The 17,500-nt window shown below is 36.3% G+C and overlaps 1 protein-coding gene across 2 annotated transcripts in view; it reads right to left on the bottom strand.

Annotated features, from left to right (window-relative positions):
* LOC113817150 (putative uncharacterized protein DDB_G0291608) overlaps positions 1–17,500 on the bottom strand; it is a 63,470-nt gene that overhangs the window by 6,890 nt on the left and 39,080 nt on the right. The window contains exons 2-6 of one of the 2 annotated variants that reach the window (XM_070125191.1): positions 6,182–6,281; positions 2,554–3,020; positions 1,694–1,876; positions 498–617; positions 152–257 (exon numbers count right to left, since the gene is read on the bottom strand). In XM_070125191.1, the coding sequence (XP_069981292.1) occupies positions 152–257; positions 498–617; positions 1,694–1,876; positions 2,554–3,020; positions 6,182–6,281 (976 nt within the window). The remainder of the gene's footprint in view (positions 1–151; positions 258–497; positions 618–1,693; positions 1,877–2,553; positions 3,021–6,181; positions 6,282–17,500) is intronic. The other variant, XM_070125192.1, reaches the window with a different exon arrangement.

A 17,500-nucleotide genomic window follows, 5' to 3' on the forward strand; every position in this document is an offset into this window, starting at 1 on the left:
TGTTCCCACTGACGTCACATCCCTATCGTGACTCTCCACAAAGCTAAAATACCTAAAATAACTCCCCCCCCCCCCCACCAACTAACTTATCACCTCCCACTCTCCCCTGCCCCCCTCCCTCTCATCCCCCCCCCCCCCGAACTATACTGACCAGGGCACGGGGTCTTGTCGGGTCCGCGGGTCAGGGAGAGGATTCGAAAACCGCCCTTATCGGCTCTGTAGGTCACGGTCCTCACGAGTCCGTTGGGATCCAAGACCTGAAAGAAAAAAAAAGGATCAGCATGGACAAAGAATAATCTTCGGATGGCGAATTGACGTCTATTAATAAATATCTAGATCTTAAAAAATGATATTACCAGCACTACCACAAGCTCTAATATTTATACTAGTTATTAAAACCTTCGGCATCCACATCTAACAAATTCTCTTTTGAAATTTAAAAAATACACCTAAACATCTTTTTTTTTTTCGAATTCAAACCAGCCTTTCGGACACACCTGGTAACATCCAGTCACGACGCCATTTTTGTCTCCCTTTTCCTGCCGCGTTTGGAAGTTGGCTGTGGCTTCGTCGTCGACAACCCAGCCGAACTCATAGGGCATTCCTCCCATCGGGGCCTGGAAGACGAGGTCGTGTGAGCGGTTTCGAATACGTCAAGATTAAACATTTAAGTAAAATAAGGAGGACAATTATTATCATTATCATTATTATCGTTGTCATTATCATTACTGTTATTATTACTGTTATTATGATTAACATTATTATTATTATCATTATTATTATTATTATTATTATTATTATTATTATTATTATTATCATTATTATTATTAATATCATCATCATCGTCATTACCATCATCATTCTTCTTTATCATTATCATCATTATCATTATCAATGTGTATATGTACTTATATATATTAATCATTTGTTAGCCAAAACTCTCATAATATCTATCATAACAACCCTCCTCATTTGCATATTTCCTAGAAGTGAAAGAATCACAATAGTTTTTTTTTTTTTATCTGTTAGACTGAATAATAAAAATGATGATAATGGTAATAACAAGATAAGCTAAAAGATCCCCTTTCTCACTCCCCGCTTTTCATAGTCCTTTGTAAGTCCCTTGTAAGTCTTTCGTAAGTCAAATCTTCGTAAGTAAATCCTTCGTAAATGCCTATTCGTAAGTCCTTCGTAAGTATCTTTCCTAAATCTTCCGTTAGTAGTCTTTCTTAAGTCCTACGTACGTTAAGTCTTTCCTACGGTTCTTCGTAAGTAGGACCTTCGTAAGTCCTCCGTAAAAGTCATTTCTCAAAGTCCTCCGTATGTAAGTCTTCCCTAAGTCCTACGTAGCTAAGACCTTCGTAAGTCCTTCATAACAAGGTCTACAGAAGTAACTTATATAGACCTTGCTTCGTAAGTAGGACCTTCGTAAGTCCTCCGACTGTAAGTCTTTTCTAAGTCCTACGTAGCCAAGACCTTCGTAAACCCTTCATAACAAGGTCTACAGAAGTAACTTCTATAGACCTTGCTTCGTAAGTAAGACCTTCGTAAGTCCTCCGTATGTGTCTTTCCAAAGTCCTTCGTAAGTCCTTCGCAACAAGGTCTATAATCGTAACTTCTATAGACCTTCCTTCGTAAGTCCAGACCTTCGTAAGTCCTTCGTCAGCCCCCCCCCCCCCCCGTCAGTACTCACGGGCGTCGCGGTCGACTCCGGCGCGGCGTAAGTGGGCTGCTGAGCGGACCCCGCCGTCAGCAGGAGCTCCGCGTCCTCGAGGAGGTTCTCGGGCACGAAGGCTTCCTCGCCGTCCTCAGTGGGCAGCATGACCCCGGGCACTTCCTCGGGCACGTAATTCCCATTGCCCTTCGCCTTTATGACCTGCGGTGCCAGAGGGGGGCGGGGTGGAGGGTGGAGGAGGGTGGAGGGGGTGTTAAAATGGGTCTTGGGTTCGGTGTTAAGAGTTTCAGAGAAGTTGGCGTGTTATGGAATGGGTTGAGGTGTGTAGGTCAGGGAGAGGTGTGGAGTGGGTGGGTGCGGATGCGGTCTGGGTTGGGTTGGGGTATTTGGTGTGTTGTGTTCTGTTGAGTTATGTTATGTTGTGCTGTGATGTGCTATGTTATGTTGTGCTATGTTTGTTATGTTGTGTTATGTTAGCTGTGTTATGTTGTGTTATATTATGTTGTGCTGTGTTTGTAATGTTGTGCTGTGTTTGTTGTGTTGTGTTATGTTACGTTGTGTTGTGTTATGTTATGTTGTGTTATGTTATGTTGTGCTGTGTTTGTTATGTTATGTTGTGCTGTGTTTGTTATGTTATGTTGTGCTGTGTTTGTTGTGTTGTGTTATGTTATGTTGTGCTGTGTTGTGGTGTTATATTATGTTGTCATGTATTATGTTGTATTATGTTATGGTATGTTTTGTTATTTTGTGTTTTAGTTTGTTATTATATGCGTAATTTTTTTGCTAAGTTATGTTATTACTGCAGTTTTTTGATAAGGCAATGAATGTTAATTATAATTAAACAAAACTACTAAAGTAAGTCAAAAGCCAGCACCCACCTTCATCAGCTTCTTCGGCTTCTCCAGGAGTTTCTTCAGGACCTTCGCATCCTTGTCAGCGTCCGAATGCCTGGGCGAGTCCTCGGCTTCCCTCAGCCCGTCGCCGCTGATGGTGAGCGAGGAGGAGCCCGGCGTGGGGTCGACGGCGTAGGAGTCCATCTTGTCCTCGAGCTCCTCCTCGTGCCCCCAGCCCGGCTGCAGCTCGGGGTCGAAGTCCGTGATGAAGAAGGGCGCCCCCTCCCGCACGGCGCCTCCGAACAGGCCGGGACCCTGGGACACCTCCAGGAACCCGGCGGGGGGCGCGTCGGGGCGGGGGGCGCCGCGCCTTCCCTCAGGGCGAGCCTTGAAGTCCTCCCTCGCGTCGTCGGCCTCGAAGTCCGCCTGGCGCTTCTGCAGGTTGTCCTGGTGGGTCGCCGGCGGGAGGACGTAGACGGAGTAGCGCTGGCTGCTGGGGGAGAGCAGCGCGTCTGGAGGGAGAGGGGGGGGGGGGGCGGGTAAGTAACATAACAGCACAACACAACATAACACAACAAAGCAGAACACAACACACCCAGTAAGGGGCCGAGTGGTGGTCCTGCTGCTAGTCATGTTATTCTTATCATTGTCATTAGTAGAGTAATTGTAATATGATGATGATGGTGATAATCCTTTTGATGGTGTTCTTTTTTCTCTTCTTATTGGCTTATTATCACCAAATGATATCGACACCATCATTATTAATTTATTCAAACATTTATCGTTTATAGATTGATATAATACACACATATAAACAACACACGAGTGTGCGTATGAATTAACATATGAATTAAACATATTTACATATGAATATATATATAAATATATATATATATATATATATATATATATATATATATATATATATATATATATATATATATATATATATATATATATATATATATATATATATATATATATATATATATATATATATATATATATATATATATATATATGTAGGTATGTGTGTGTGTGTGTACAGGCCCGGTACTAGGGATTGCGGAGCCCAATTAGAAAAAAAAAAAACGAATAAACATTAAATATTTGATATAATAAATTTTTGAATGGCAATATGGTTTTATTTTTTTACTTATATGATAAAAAGGGCCCTTCAGGTGCGGGCCCAATTTGATCAAACCGGTCAAATCGGCTTAAAACCGGCCCTGCGTGTGCATGTGTGAGGGGCGCCATTTTTCTTGGTGGGGGGGGGAGGGGGTAGACATGCTAAACGAAATAAAAAGTTTGAAAAATTATCTATTCTAACGTGCATTTTAAAGCTATAACTGGACCTATGTAGGTGTAACTGAGTAAACCGATTTAACAATTGTGGCTCGCGGGAGGGGGGGGGGGCAACTTCAACCTGCATATCTTCATGACTAATTCACAGGATATTTTGCTGTCACACCCGAACGAGCATGAGTTACGAGTTCTTTGTTTATTACAGGATCGGACAGTCGCGTCCGTTTTCCCAGGCAATCTATACCTCAGAGGATAACTTGGCCGTGAACAAATGCCATGTTTTAAGGATCGAACAAATAGTTTATACCGCCGATCCCTCGTATGTCTCCCTGGCGCAGTGTTTTCGTCGACATTTCCCTCTAATCACGTGATTCGCCGCTGTTACTCTAATCTTTTCTTATTTCTGGAGTCGCGACATAATGATATAACTCGGGATCTAATATTTGAAAGGAAATATATCAAAGCCTCGATGAGAAATCACGCTCCCTTCTCGAGCTGGGCCGCCACGTTGCCACATTGGCACACTTCCGCTATTTCCTGCTTGCGTTCTTGAGAAATATCACCAGCAGCGTGATCCTGAACAGCGCAAAACTCTCATCGCTACACCTTTCGTTAAATTCTACAACGGGAAATTAATTAATCTTCGCTATTAACGTTGTATGGAAGCTAACAATTTGAATATGTGGCACATCGAATGAATGAAACGTGGGAACACATAGAATGGTCAGTTGACAGCCGCAGCGACCGTGAGCACACGTGTTATTACTGAATGTTGCTGAGAAAGCTGTTACTGGGGCTTATTGAGTGCTTTCAACAACACCATCGTTGCAATGTGATCTTGAGATATGTATCTTCCAATGTTTTCTATTTTTTTTTTTATTATTTACATGATTATTGTTGCTATTAGGAGGAGCAATATTCTTGGTAACGTTACTATGTGTATGTATGCACATGCACTCTCTCTCACACACACACACACACACACACACACACACACACACACACACACACACACACACACACACACACACACACACACACACACACACACACATACATACACACACACACAAACACATACAAGTACACATCGCATGCATCCACACATACACTCACAAATAAATCATCATCATCATATCACCATCACCATCATCATCATCATCTTCATCATCATCATCATCATCATCATCATCATCATCATCATCATCATCATCATCACCATCATCATCATCATCACCATCTTCATCATCATCACCATCACCATCATCATCATCATCATCATCATCATCATCACCATCATCATCACCATCACCATCACCATCACCATCATCATCATCATCATCATCATCATTGTTAAAACTATCATCATTCTATGTACCTTCAGTTTATGCAAATTTGATATTTACAAGACTAACCGAAGGAGAGAGTTAAGGGAGAAGGGAAAGGGAGGGGATGAAGAAAGAAAGAGAAAGGAGGGAGATGGAGAAGAAAGAAGAAGAAAGGAGTGAGAGGGAGAAAGGGAGAGGAAGGAGGAGAAGAGAGGATTTAAAGAAGAAAGGAGGGAGAGAAAGAGGCTTAAGAGAAAAGGGAAATAAGGAAGGGGAAAAAAGGGGGATTTAAAGAAGAGAGGGAGATAGGGAGGTCGAAGAGAGAGTGGGTTCAGAGAGAAAAGAGTGGAGGGAAGGGAGGGAGTAAGAAGGGTAAGAGAGCGAAGGAGGTGAGGATGCAAAGGAGGAAGAAGAGGGAAGTACGAGGAGGCAAATGAAGGAATGAAAATAGGAGGCGAGATGTGAATTCAAGGAAGAGTTGAGGGAGAGAACAAGAAGAAGAAGAATAGTAATAATAATTATGATAGAAATACCACGAGAAAAAAATACAAGAAATATTGCATAAAAGAAAAAGTATAGATAATATTTCATCAGCTACGAATAAATAAATAGATAAGATAAAAATACATAGAAAGAATCCGTAGAGGAAAAGTGAAAATAATAGATATAGAGCAAATCAGAAACACGAATGCATAAAGTGGAAGATTTGAAGATTAAAGGATGTGAACAAATAACCTGATAAAGCGATGTGACATGGAAGAATAACGCAGGGGGAGAAGAAGGAAAGAGAAGAATAAGAAGAGAGAGAGAGAGTGATAGAGAGAGAGAGAGAGTGAGAGTGAGAGAGAGAGAGAATGAGAGAAGAAAACGAGAGCGAGAGAGAGTATAAATGAACATAAACTCAGAAATATTCATATTTATATACACCTAAACAGTAGGACCAATAGCAAGAAGACGATACACAGAACAAGAAAATATAAGACAATCATAAATAACAAAAGAAACAACAATAAAACAAGAAACAAACAAAAAATATTTACCTTGTATATCCGCCATCGTTTGGCGTAGCGAGCCGGCCCTTGCTCCACATAAGAGCCAAAGTCCAAGGAGAAGTAACGAGCACTTCGCCCTTACGGTCATCTGCCGGGAAGAAAAAAGATCTCATTAGCCACGATAGCAGTGCATAAGGAATTTGATGATAACAGTGCATAAGAAAATAGACGATAATAAAGCATAGAGGGAATAGACGATGAATTGGAGAAGATTCGTACACCTGGAAGACTAATCATAATTTTTTTTATTAGAATCTTTGGTGATTATCTGATCGGATTCAAAGATGGAAGAGGAGAAGGAAGATAAGAGAAGAATAAGAAGAAAAAAGGCGAGATGGATAAGAAAAGAGGAAGAAGATGAAAGAAGAAGCGGAAGAAGAACGAGAAGAAAGAAAGAAGAAGAAGAAGAAGAAGCGGGAAAAAATGTAGTATAAGAAGATAAAGAAGAAAAAGAAAGAGGAACAAATAAATTGAAAAAAGTATGTAACAAAGAAAAAAAATGGAAAAGAAGAAAAAAAGAGAAGAAAAGAAAGAAAGGAGACAAAGAGAATGAAAAGAAAGAAAAGACAAATAGAAAGAAAAGAAAGAAAGAAGACAAAGAGAAAGAAAAGAAAGAAATGAAAGAGAAAGAAAAGAAAGAAAGAAATGAAAGAGAAAGAAAAGAAAGAAAGAAGACAAAGAGAAAGAAAAGAAAGAAGACAAAGAGAAAGAAAACAAAAGAAAAAAGACAAAGAGAAAGAAAACAAAGAAAGAAGACAAAGAGGAAGAAAACAAAGAAAAGACAAAGAAGAAAGAAAGAAAAAAAGAAGACATATAACAGACACCCTTGATTCATATCGGATTCCCGTGCCTCGCCTCCCGGATTGCACGCGTTGCATCTCGTGTTGCAACAAATGGCCACTAATGCTCGTTTTTGTGATTGGGTGCGTTTTAATGGCCGAAAGAAAGAAGACGAAGAGAAAGAAAAGAAAGAAAGAAGACAAAGAGAAAGAAAAGAAAGAAAGAAGACAAAGAGAAAGAAAAGAAAGAAAGAAGACAAAGAGAAAGAAAAGAAAGAAAGAAGACAAAGAGAAAGAAAAGAAAGAAAGAAGACAAAGATAAAGAAAAGAGAGAAAGAAAACAAAAGAAAAGACAAAGAAGAAAGAAGAAGAGAAAAAAAAAGAAGATATATAACAGACACCCTTGATTCATATCGGATTCCCGTGCCTCGCCTCCCGGATTGCACGCCTTGCATCTCGTGTTGCAACAAATGGCCACTAATGCTCGTTTTTGTGATTGGGTGCGTTTTAATGGCCGAAAGAAAGAAGACGAAGAGAAAGAAAAGAAAGAAAGAAGACAAAGAGAAAGAAAAGAAAGAAAGAAGACAAACAGAAAGAATAGAAAGAAAGAAGACAAAGAGAAAGAAAAGAAAGAAAGAAGACAAAGAGAAAGAAAAGAAAGGAAGAAGACAAAGAGAAAGAAAAGAAAGAAAGAATACAAAGAGAAAGAAAAGAAAGAAGACAAAGAGAAAGAAAAGAAAGAAAGAAGACAAAGAGAAAGAAAAGAAAGAAAGAAGACAAAGAGAAAGAAAAGAAAGAAAGAAGACAAAGAAAAAGTAAAGTCAAAGAAGACAAAGAAAAAGTAAAGTCAAAGAAGACAAAGAAAAAGTAAAGTCAAAGAAGACAAAGAAAAAGTAAAGACAAAGAAGAGAAAGAGAAAGAAAGAAAGAAAGACAGACAAAGAGAAAGAAAGAAAGAAAGACAGACAAAGAGAAAAAAGAAAGAAAGACAAAGAGAAAGAAAGAAAGAAAGACAGACAAAGAGAAAGAAAGAAAGAAAGACAAAGAGAAAGAAAGAAAGACAGACAAAGAGAAAGAAAGAAAGAAAGAAAGACAAAGAGAAAGAAAGAAAGACAGACAAAGAGAAAGAAAGAAAGAAAGACAAAGAGAAAGAGAAGAAAGAAAGAAAGAAGACAAAGAGAAAGAAAAGAAAGAAAGAAGACAAAGAGAAAGAAAAGAAAGAAAGAAGACAAAGAGAAAGAAAATAAAGAAAGAAGACAAAAAGAAAGAAAAGAAAGAAAGAAGACAAAGAGAAAGAAAAGAAAGAAAGAAGACAAAGAGAAAGAAAAGAAAGAAAGAAGACAAAGAGAAAGAAAAGAAAGAAAGAAGACGAAGAGAAAGAAAAGAAAGAAAGAAGACAAAGAGAAAGAAAAGAAAGAAAGAAGGCAAAAAGAAAGAAAAGAAAGAAGACAAAGAGAAAGAAAAGAAAGAAAGAAGACAAAGAGAAAGAAAAGAAAGAAAGAAGACAAAGAGAAAGAAAAGAAAGAAAGAAGACGAAGAGAAAGAAAAGAAAGAAAGAAGACAAAGAGAAAGAGACAAAGAGAAAGAAAAGAAGACAAAGAGAAAGAAAAGAAAGAAAGAAGACAAAGAGAAAGAAAAGAAAGAAAGAAGCCAAAGAGAAAGAAAAGAAAGAAAGAAGACAAAGAGAAAGAAAAGAAAGAAAGAACCCAAAGAGAAAGAAAAGAAAGAAAGAAGACAAAGAGAAAGAAAAGAAAGAAAGAAGACGAAGAGAAAGAAAAGAAAGAAAGAAGACAAAGAGAAAGAAAAGAAAGAAAGAAGACAAAAAGAAAGAAAAGAAGAAGACAAAGAGAAAGAAAAGAAAGAAAGAAGCCAAAGAGAAAGAAAAGAAAGAAAGAAGACAAAGAGAAAGAAAAGAAAGAAAGAAGACAAAGAGAAAGAGAAGAAAGAAAGAAGACAAAGAGAAAGAAAAGAAAGAAGACAAAGAGAAAGAGAAGAAAGAAAGAAGACAAAGAGAAAGAAAAGAAAAGAAAGAAGACAAAGAGAAAGAAAAGAAAAGAAAGAAGACAAAGAGAAAGAAAAGAAAGAAAGAAGACAAAAAGAAAGAAAAGAAAAGAAAGAAGACAAAGAGAAAGAAAAGAAAGAAAGAAGACAAAGAGAAAGAAAAGAAAGAAAGAAAGAAGACAAAGAGAAAGAAAAGAAAGAAAGAAGACAAAGAGAAAGAAAAGAAAGAAAGAAGACAAAGAGAAAGAAAAGAAAGAAAGAAGACAAAGAGGAAAGAAAAGAAAGAAAGAAGACAAAGAGAAAGAAAGAAGACAAAGAGAAAGAAAAGAAAGAAGACGAAGAGAAAGAAAAGAAAGAAAGAAGAAAAAAAGAAAAAAAAGAAAGAAAGAAGACAAAGAGAAACAAAAGAAAGAAGTCAAAGAGAAAGAGAAGAAAGAAAGAAGACAAAGAGAAAGAAAAGAAAGAAGACGAAGAGAAAGAAAAGAAAGAAAGAAGACAAAGAGAAAGAAAAGAAAGAAAGAAGACAAAGAGAAAGAAAACAAAAGAAAGAAGACAAAGAGAAAGAAAAGAAAGAAAGAAGACAAAGAGAAAGAAAAGAAAGAAAGAAGACAAAGAGAAAGAAAAGAAAGAAAGAAGACAAAGAGAAAGAAAAGAAAGAAAGAAGACAAAGACAAAGAAAAGAAAGAAAGAAGACAAATAGAAAGAAAACAAACAAAAAAAGAAAGAAAGAAGAACAAATAGAAAGAAAAGAAAAGAAAAGACAAAGAAGAAAGAAAGAAAAAAAAGAAGATATATAACAGACACCCTTGATTCATATCGGATTCCCGTGCCTCGCCTCCCGGATTGCACGCGTTGCATCTCGTCTTGCAACAAAGGGTCACTAATGCTCGTTTTTGTGATTGGGTGCGTTTTAATGGCCGAAAGAAAGAAGACGAAGAGAAAGAAAAGAAAGAAAAGAAAGGAAGAAGACAAAGAGAAAGAAAAGAAAGAAAGAAGACAAAGAGAAAGAAAAGAAAGAAAGAAGACAAAGAGAAAGAAAAGAAAGAAAGAAGACAAAGAGAAAGAAAAGAAAGAAAGGAGACAAAGAGAAAGAAAAGAAAGAAAGAAGACAAAGAGAAAGAAAAGAAAGAAAGAAGACAAAGAGAAAGAAAAGAAAGAAAGAAGACAAAGAGAAAGAAAAGAAACAAAGAAAGAAGACAAAGAGAAAGAAAAGAAAGAAAGAAGACAAAGAGAAAGAAAAGAAAGAAAGAAGACAAAGAGAAAGAAAAGAAAGAAAGAAGACAAAGAGAAAGAAAAGAAAGAAAAAAGACAAAGAAAAAGAAAACAAAAGAAAGAAGACAAAGACAAAGAAAAGAAAGAAAGAAGACAAAAAGAAAGAAAAGAAAGAAAGAAGACAAAGAGAAAGAAAAGAAAGAAAGAAGGCAAAGAGAAAGAAAAGAAAGAAAGAAGACAAAGAGAAAGAAAAGAAAGAAAGAAGACAAAGAGAAAGAAAAGAAAGAAAAGACAAAGAAGAAAGAAAGAAAAAAAAAGAAGATATATAACAGACACCCTTGATTCATATCGGATTCCCGTGCCTCGCCTCCCGGATTGCACGCGTTGCATCTCGTCTTGCAACAAATGGCCACTAATGCTCGTTTTTGTGATTGGGTGCGTTTTAATGGCCGAAAGAAAGAAGACAAAGAGAAAGAAAACAAAAGAAAAGACAAAGAGAAAGAAAGAAGACGAAGAGAAAGAAAAGAAAGAAGACGAAGAGAAAGAAAAGAAAGAAAGAAGACAAAGAGAAAGAAAAGAAAGAAAGAAAGAAGACAAAGAGAAAGAAAGAAAGAAGACGAAGAGAAAGAAAAGAAAGAAAGAAGACAAAGAGAAAGAAAAGAAAGAAAGAAAGAAGACAAAGAGAAAGAAAGAAAGAAGACAAAGAGAAAGAAAACAAAAGAAAAGACAAAGAGAAAGAAAAGAAAGAAAGAAGACAAAGAGAAAGAAAAGAAAGAAAGAAGACAAAGAGAAAGAAAAGAAAGAAAGAAGACAAAGAGAAAGAAAAGAAAGAAAGAAGACAAAGAGAAAGAAAAGAAAGAAGACGAAGAGAAAGAAAAGAAAGAAAGAAGACAAATAGAAAGAAAACAAAATAAAAGACAAAGAAGAAAGAAAGAGAAAAAAAGAAGATATATAACAGACACCCTTGATTCATATCGGATTCCCGTGCCTCGCCTCCCGGATTGCACGCCTTGCATCTCGCCTTGCAACAAATGGCCACTAATGCTCGTTTTTGTGATTGGGTGCGTTTTAATGGCCGAAAGAAAGAAGACAAAGAGAAAGAAAAGAAAGAAAGAAGACGAAGAGAAAGAAAAGAAAGAAAGAAGACAAAGAGAAAGAAAAGAAAGAAAGAAGACAAAGAGAAAGAAAAGAAAGAAAGAAGACAAAGAGAAAGAAAAGAAAGAAAGAAGACAAAGAGAAAGAAAAGAAAGAAAGAAGACAAAGAGAAAGAAAAGAAAGAAAGAAGACAAAGAGAAAGAAAAGAAAGAAAGAAGGCAAAGAGAAAGAAAAGAAAGAAAGAAGACGAAGAGAAAGAAAAGAAAGAAAGAAGCCAAAGAGAAAGAAAACAAAAGAAAAGACAAAGAAGAAAGAAAGAAAAAAAAAAGAAGATATATAACAGACACCCTTGATTCATATCGGATTCCCGTGCCTCGCCTCCCGGATTGCACGCGTTGCATCTCGCCTTGCAACAAATGGCCACTAATGCTCGTTTTTGTGATTGGGTGCGTTTTAATGGCCGAAAGAAAGAAGACGAAGAGAAAGAAAAGAAAGAAGACAAAGAGAAAGAAAAGAAAGAAAGAAGACAAAGAGAAAGAAAAGAAAGAAAGAAGACAAAGAGAAAGAAAAGAAAGAAAGAAGACAAAGAGAAAGAAAAGAAAGAAGACAAAGAGAAAGAAAAGAAAGAAAAAAAGAAGACAAAGAGAAAGAAAAGAAAGAAAGAAGACAAAGAGAAAGAAAAGAAAGAAAGAAGACAAAGAGAAAGAAAAGAAAGAAAGAAGACAAAGAGAAAGAAAAGAAAGAAAGAATACGAAGAGAAAGAAAAGAAAGAAAGAAGACAAAGAGAAAGAAAAGAAAGAAAGAAGACAAAGAGAAAGAAAAGAAAGAAAGAAGACAAAGAGAAAGAAAAGAAAGAAAGAAGACAAAGAGAAAGAAAAGAAAGAAAGAAGACAAAGAGAAAGAAAAGAAAGAAAGAAGACAAAGAGAAAGAAAAGAAAGAAAGAAGACAAAGAGAAAGAAAAGAAAGAAAGAAGACAAAGAGAAAGAAAACAAAGAAAGAAGACAAAGAGAAAGAAAAGAAAGAAAGAAGACAAAGAGAAAGAGAAAGAAAGAAAGAAAGACAGACAAAGAGAAAGAAAGAAAGAAAGACAGACAAAGAGAAAAAAGAAAGAAAGACAAAGAGAAAGAAAGAAAGAAAGAAGACAAAGAGAAAGAAAGAAGACAAAGAGAAAGAAAACAAAGAAAAAAAAGAAAGAAAAGAAAAGAAAAGACAAAGAAGAAAGAAAGAGAGAAAAAAAAAAGATATATAACAGACACCCTTGATTCATATCGGATTCCCGTGCCTCGCCTCCCGGATTGCACGCCTTGCATCTCGCCTTGCAACAAATGGCCACTAATGCTCGTTTTTGTGATTGGGTGCGTTTTAATGGCCGAAAGAAAGAAGACAAAGAGAAAGAAAAGAAAGAAAGAAGACGAAGAGAAAGAAAAGAAAGAAAGAAGACAAAGAGAAAGAAAAGAAAGAAAGAAGACAAAGAGAAAGAAAAGAAAGAAAGAAGACAAAGAGAAAGAAAAGAAAGAAAGAAGACAAAGAGAAAGAAAAGAAAGAAAGAAGACAAAGAGAAAGAAAACAAAAGAAAGAAAGAAGACAAAGAGAAAAAAAGAAAGAAAGAAGCCAAAGACAAAGAGAAAGAAAACAAAAGAAAGAAGACAAAAAAGAAAGAAAGAGAGAAAAAAAAGAAGATATATAACAGACACCCTTGATTCATATCGGATTCCCGTGCCTCGCCTCCCGGATTGCACGCGTTGCATCTCGCCTTGCAACAAATGGCCACTAATGCTCGTTTTTGTGATTGGGTGCGTTTTAATGGCCGAAAGAAAGAAGACAAAGAGAAAGAAAAGAAAGAAAGAAGACGAAGAGAAAGAAAAGAAAGAAAGAAGACAAAGAGAAAGAAAAGAAAGAAAGAAGACAAAGAGAAAGAAAAGAAAGAAGACAAAGAGAAAGAAAAGAAAGAAAGAAGACAAAGAGAAAGAAAAGAAAGAAAGAAGACAAAGAGAAAGAAAAGAAAGAAAGAAGACGAAGAGAAAGAAAAGAAAGAAGACAAAGAGAAAGAAAAGAAAGAAAGAAAGAAGACAAAGAGAAAGAAAAGAAAGAAAGAAGACGAAGAGAAAGAAAACAAAGAAAGAAGACAAAGAGAAACAAAAGAAAGAAAGAAGACAAAGAGAAAGAAAAGAAAGAAAGAAGACAAAGAGAAAGAAAAGAAAGAAAGAAGACAAAGAGAAAGAAAACAAAAGAAAGAAAGAAGACAAAGAGAAAAAAAGAAAGAAAGAAGCCAAAGACAAAGAGAAAGAAAACAAAAGAAAGAAGACAAAAAAGAAAGAAAGAGAGAAAAAAAAGAAGATATATAACAGACACCCTTGATTCATATCGGATTCCCGTGCCTCGCCTCCCGGATTGCACGCGTTGCATCTCGCCTTGCAACAAATGGCCACTAATGCTCGTTTTTGTGATTGGGTGCGTTTTAATGGCCGAAAGAAAGAAGACGAAGAGAAAGAAAAGAAAGAAAGAAGACAAAGAGAAAGAAAAGAAAGAAAGAAGACGAAGAGAAAGAAAAGAAAGAAAGAAGACAAAGAGAAAGAATAGAAAGAATGAAGACAAAGAGAAAGAAAAGAAAGAAAGAAGACAAAGAGAAAGAAAAGAAAAGAAAGAAGCCAAAGAGAAAAAAAACAAAAGAAAAGACAAAGAAGAAAGAAAGAGAAAAAAAAGAAGATATATAACAGACACCCTTGATTCATATCGGATTCCCGTGCCTCGCCTCCCGGATTGCACGCGTTGCATCTCGTGTTGCAACAAATGGCCACGAATGCTCGTTTTTGTGATTGGGTGCGTTTTAATGGCCGTTCTTCGAGGTTCGTTTTGACTGCACTCACGCACCGCTCAGAGCTGTTTGTCTGTGTACTTTTTTTTTCTACGTACACGAACGGAAATCAGAACACACGTGCAAGTATATATCTAAACGTACATGCACATGCAAGCACATACATGCAAGTATATATATCAATGTATATACACATGCAAACACACACAGAAGCAAGTATATATATCAGCGTACATACACATACAAACACACACATGCACGCATATATACCAACGTAAATACATATACAAACACACTTATGCACGTATAAATACCAACGTATATACATATACAAACATACATACATGCACGTATAAATACCAACGTTCATACACATACAAACATACACACATGCATGTATACATACCAATGTACATACATATACAAACACACTTATGCACATATAAATACCAACGTACATACACATACAAACACACACACATACAAACGTAATACACATAAACACACACATACAAACGTACATACACATACAAACACCCACACATACACAAATACAAAAGTACACACCCATACAAACACATATACACACAAACACACAAAACACGCAAACACACAAATATATATATATATATATATATATATATATATATATATATATATATATATATATATATATATATATATATATATATATATGTATGTTTGAACTTATATGAATATAAACATAACATTTATTAAAATCTGAAGAAACGACCACAGTAAGAAAGAAATAATTACAAATAGACATAATAACTTCCCATCAAGTTCCTTCCATAAATATCTTCATCCTTCTAGACTCTAACGAAAAAAAAACTCCAAAAAAAAACAACGGTTTGTGATGGCAACAGAGTGGAAAAGAGTGTGTGTTTATGTTGTGTGCGCGAGCCCCGTGTTGTTCATTTTTTACGGGAGTGCAGTTCGTCGGCTGAGTGAGGGGACGGAGGCTGAGTGTGAGGGGCTGTGTGTACGCAGGCAAACGCAGTTGAATTTCTCGCTCTTGCTCCCTGTATACACACACACAGACACACGCACACACACACACACACACACACACACACACACACACACACACACACACACACACACACACACACATATATATATATATATATATATATATATATATATATATATATACATATATATACATACATATATATATATATATATATATATATATATATATATATATATATATATATATATACATACATATATATATATATATATATATATATATATATATATATATATATATATATATATATATATACAGAGAGAGAGCGAGAGAGAGAGAGAGAGAGAGAGAGAGAGAGAGAGAGAGAGAGAGAGAATGTATGCAGTACATGTATTTGTGTACACACACACACACACACACACACACACACACACACACACACATATATATATATATATATATATATATATATATATATATATATATATATATATATAAATATGTATATATATGTATATATGTATATACATACATATATATATATATATATATATATATATATATATATATTTATATATATATATATATATATATATATATATTTATATATATAAATAATATATATAAATATATATATATATATATATATATTTATATAAATATATATATATATATATATATATATATATATATATATATATATAATTGCATATGTGTTTGTGTGTGTAGATAGACGCACACAGACACACCCGCACCAGCGGCCGCAGAGGCGAACCGGCGGCCATCTGAACACACAGTCAATTTCCCTGCACTTGCCTCCTCGTCACGCGCATTTACCCTTGCAAATGAAAAGCGTTCTTGAATCCGGATGCGCATGCATGTCCGTCTGCGCGCGTGCGAGTGTGTGTCCATGTGTGTGAAAGTGGCTCGGAGTAACGACTGTAATCAGCGGAAAGATTAATACGCCTCATTTACATAAGTGTTAGCTAAGGAGCAGCAGGCGGAAAGAAAATGGATGAAGTGACGTAGGAGGAATGAGGGGCGAGGAGATTGGCTTTCTCTCTCTCTCTCTTTCTCTTTCTTTCTGTCTTTCGCTTTTTTCTTTTTTTTTGCTTCTTTCGTGCTCTTTATCTATGTCTCTCTTTCTCTTTCTGCTTTTTTCACTCTGTTTCTGTCTTTTTTTCTCTTTTTTTTCTAAATTTCTGTGTCATTTTCTATTGCGCTCTATTTCTTTCTCTGTCTGTCTGTCCGCCTCTCTCTCTCTCTCTCTCTCTCTGCCTGTCTGTCTTTGTCTCTTCTTCTGCCTGTCGCTCTCTCTCTCTTTCCCTGTCTCTCTTTTTTATATGTGTCTATCTCTCCCTCTCTCTCTTTCTCTTTCTCTCTTTCTCTCCGTCGGTATCTCTCACATTTTTCCTACTCTCCTCCTTCCTCACGCCTCCCATTCTTTCTCATTTCCACTTTCTCTTTATTTTCCTTCTATCTATCCTTCCCTTTTCTCTTTCATTTGTCATTCTGTCCAATCCGACCCTTTATTGGGGAGGGGAGGGGGTGGGGGAATGGGGGGGGAATTCGTTTTCTCTTTTGCACTTCACGATTCTTGTGTCGTAATATTGCACCATTTTTTAAAGCAATATTTTTGTATTTATTCATCTCCCCTTTCTCTCTCTCTCTTTTTCTTGCTTTCTGTTTTTCTTTCGCTTTCTTTGTCTCATGGATTATCTTTCTCTACTTTTCTTACTTTTTTTGTCTTTCTGTGTGTTTGCCTGTCTCTCTCTCTCTCTCTCTCTCTCTCTCTTTCGTTGTCTCTCTCTCTCTCTCTCTTTTTCGTTATCTCTGTCTTTCTCTCTCTCTCTTTCGTTGTCTCTGTCTGTCTCTCTCTCTCTCTCTCTCTCTCTCTCTCTCTCTCTCTCTCTCTCTCTCTCTCTCTCTCTCTCTCTCTCTCTCTCTCTCTCTCTCTCTCTCTCTGTCAGCGAGGAATTCTTATCATTATTAACATTATTTTCCCGTCTTATCCGCGCATTTTATTGATATTGGTGTCATTAGTTTTTGTTTGTTACGTCTTAATTACTGAAGCAATTGACGTCTATGTAGTAGTTGGTACTGTTATCATGTTTAATAACCATGGCTTCGTAATTTTCAAAATTTGTGTTCAATTTCGTCCGTCTTGTTGTTGTTCACACACATACGCACACAGCCATCCCAAAACATACGCACATACACACACAAACACGCTCATACAGTCCAAACACACGCAAACACGCAGACACACACACAAACACCGACATATCCTCTATACGCAGACACAACAAACACGTACACACCCACACCCACATTAAACACAAACAGGTACACACACACACACATACACGTACACACCAACCACCCACACATACCCCCCCCCACCACAC

The sequence above is a fragment of the Penaeus vannamei genome, chromosome 9 (assembly GCF_042767895.1).
Source record: "Penaeus vannamei isolate JL-2024 chromosome 9, ASM4276789v1, whole genome shotgun sequence".
NCBI lineage: Eukaryota > Metazoa > Arthropoda > Malacostraca > Decapoda > Penaeidae > Penaeus > Penaeus vannamei.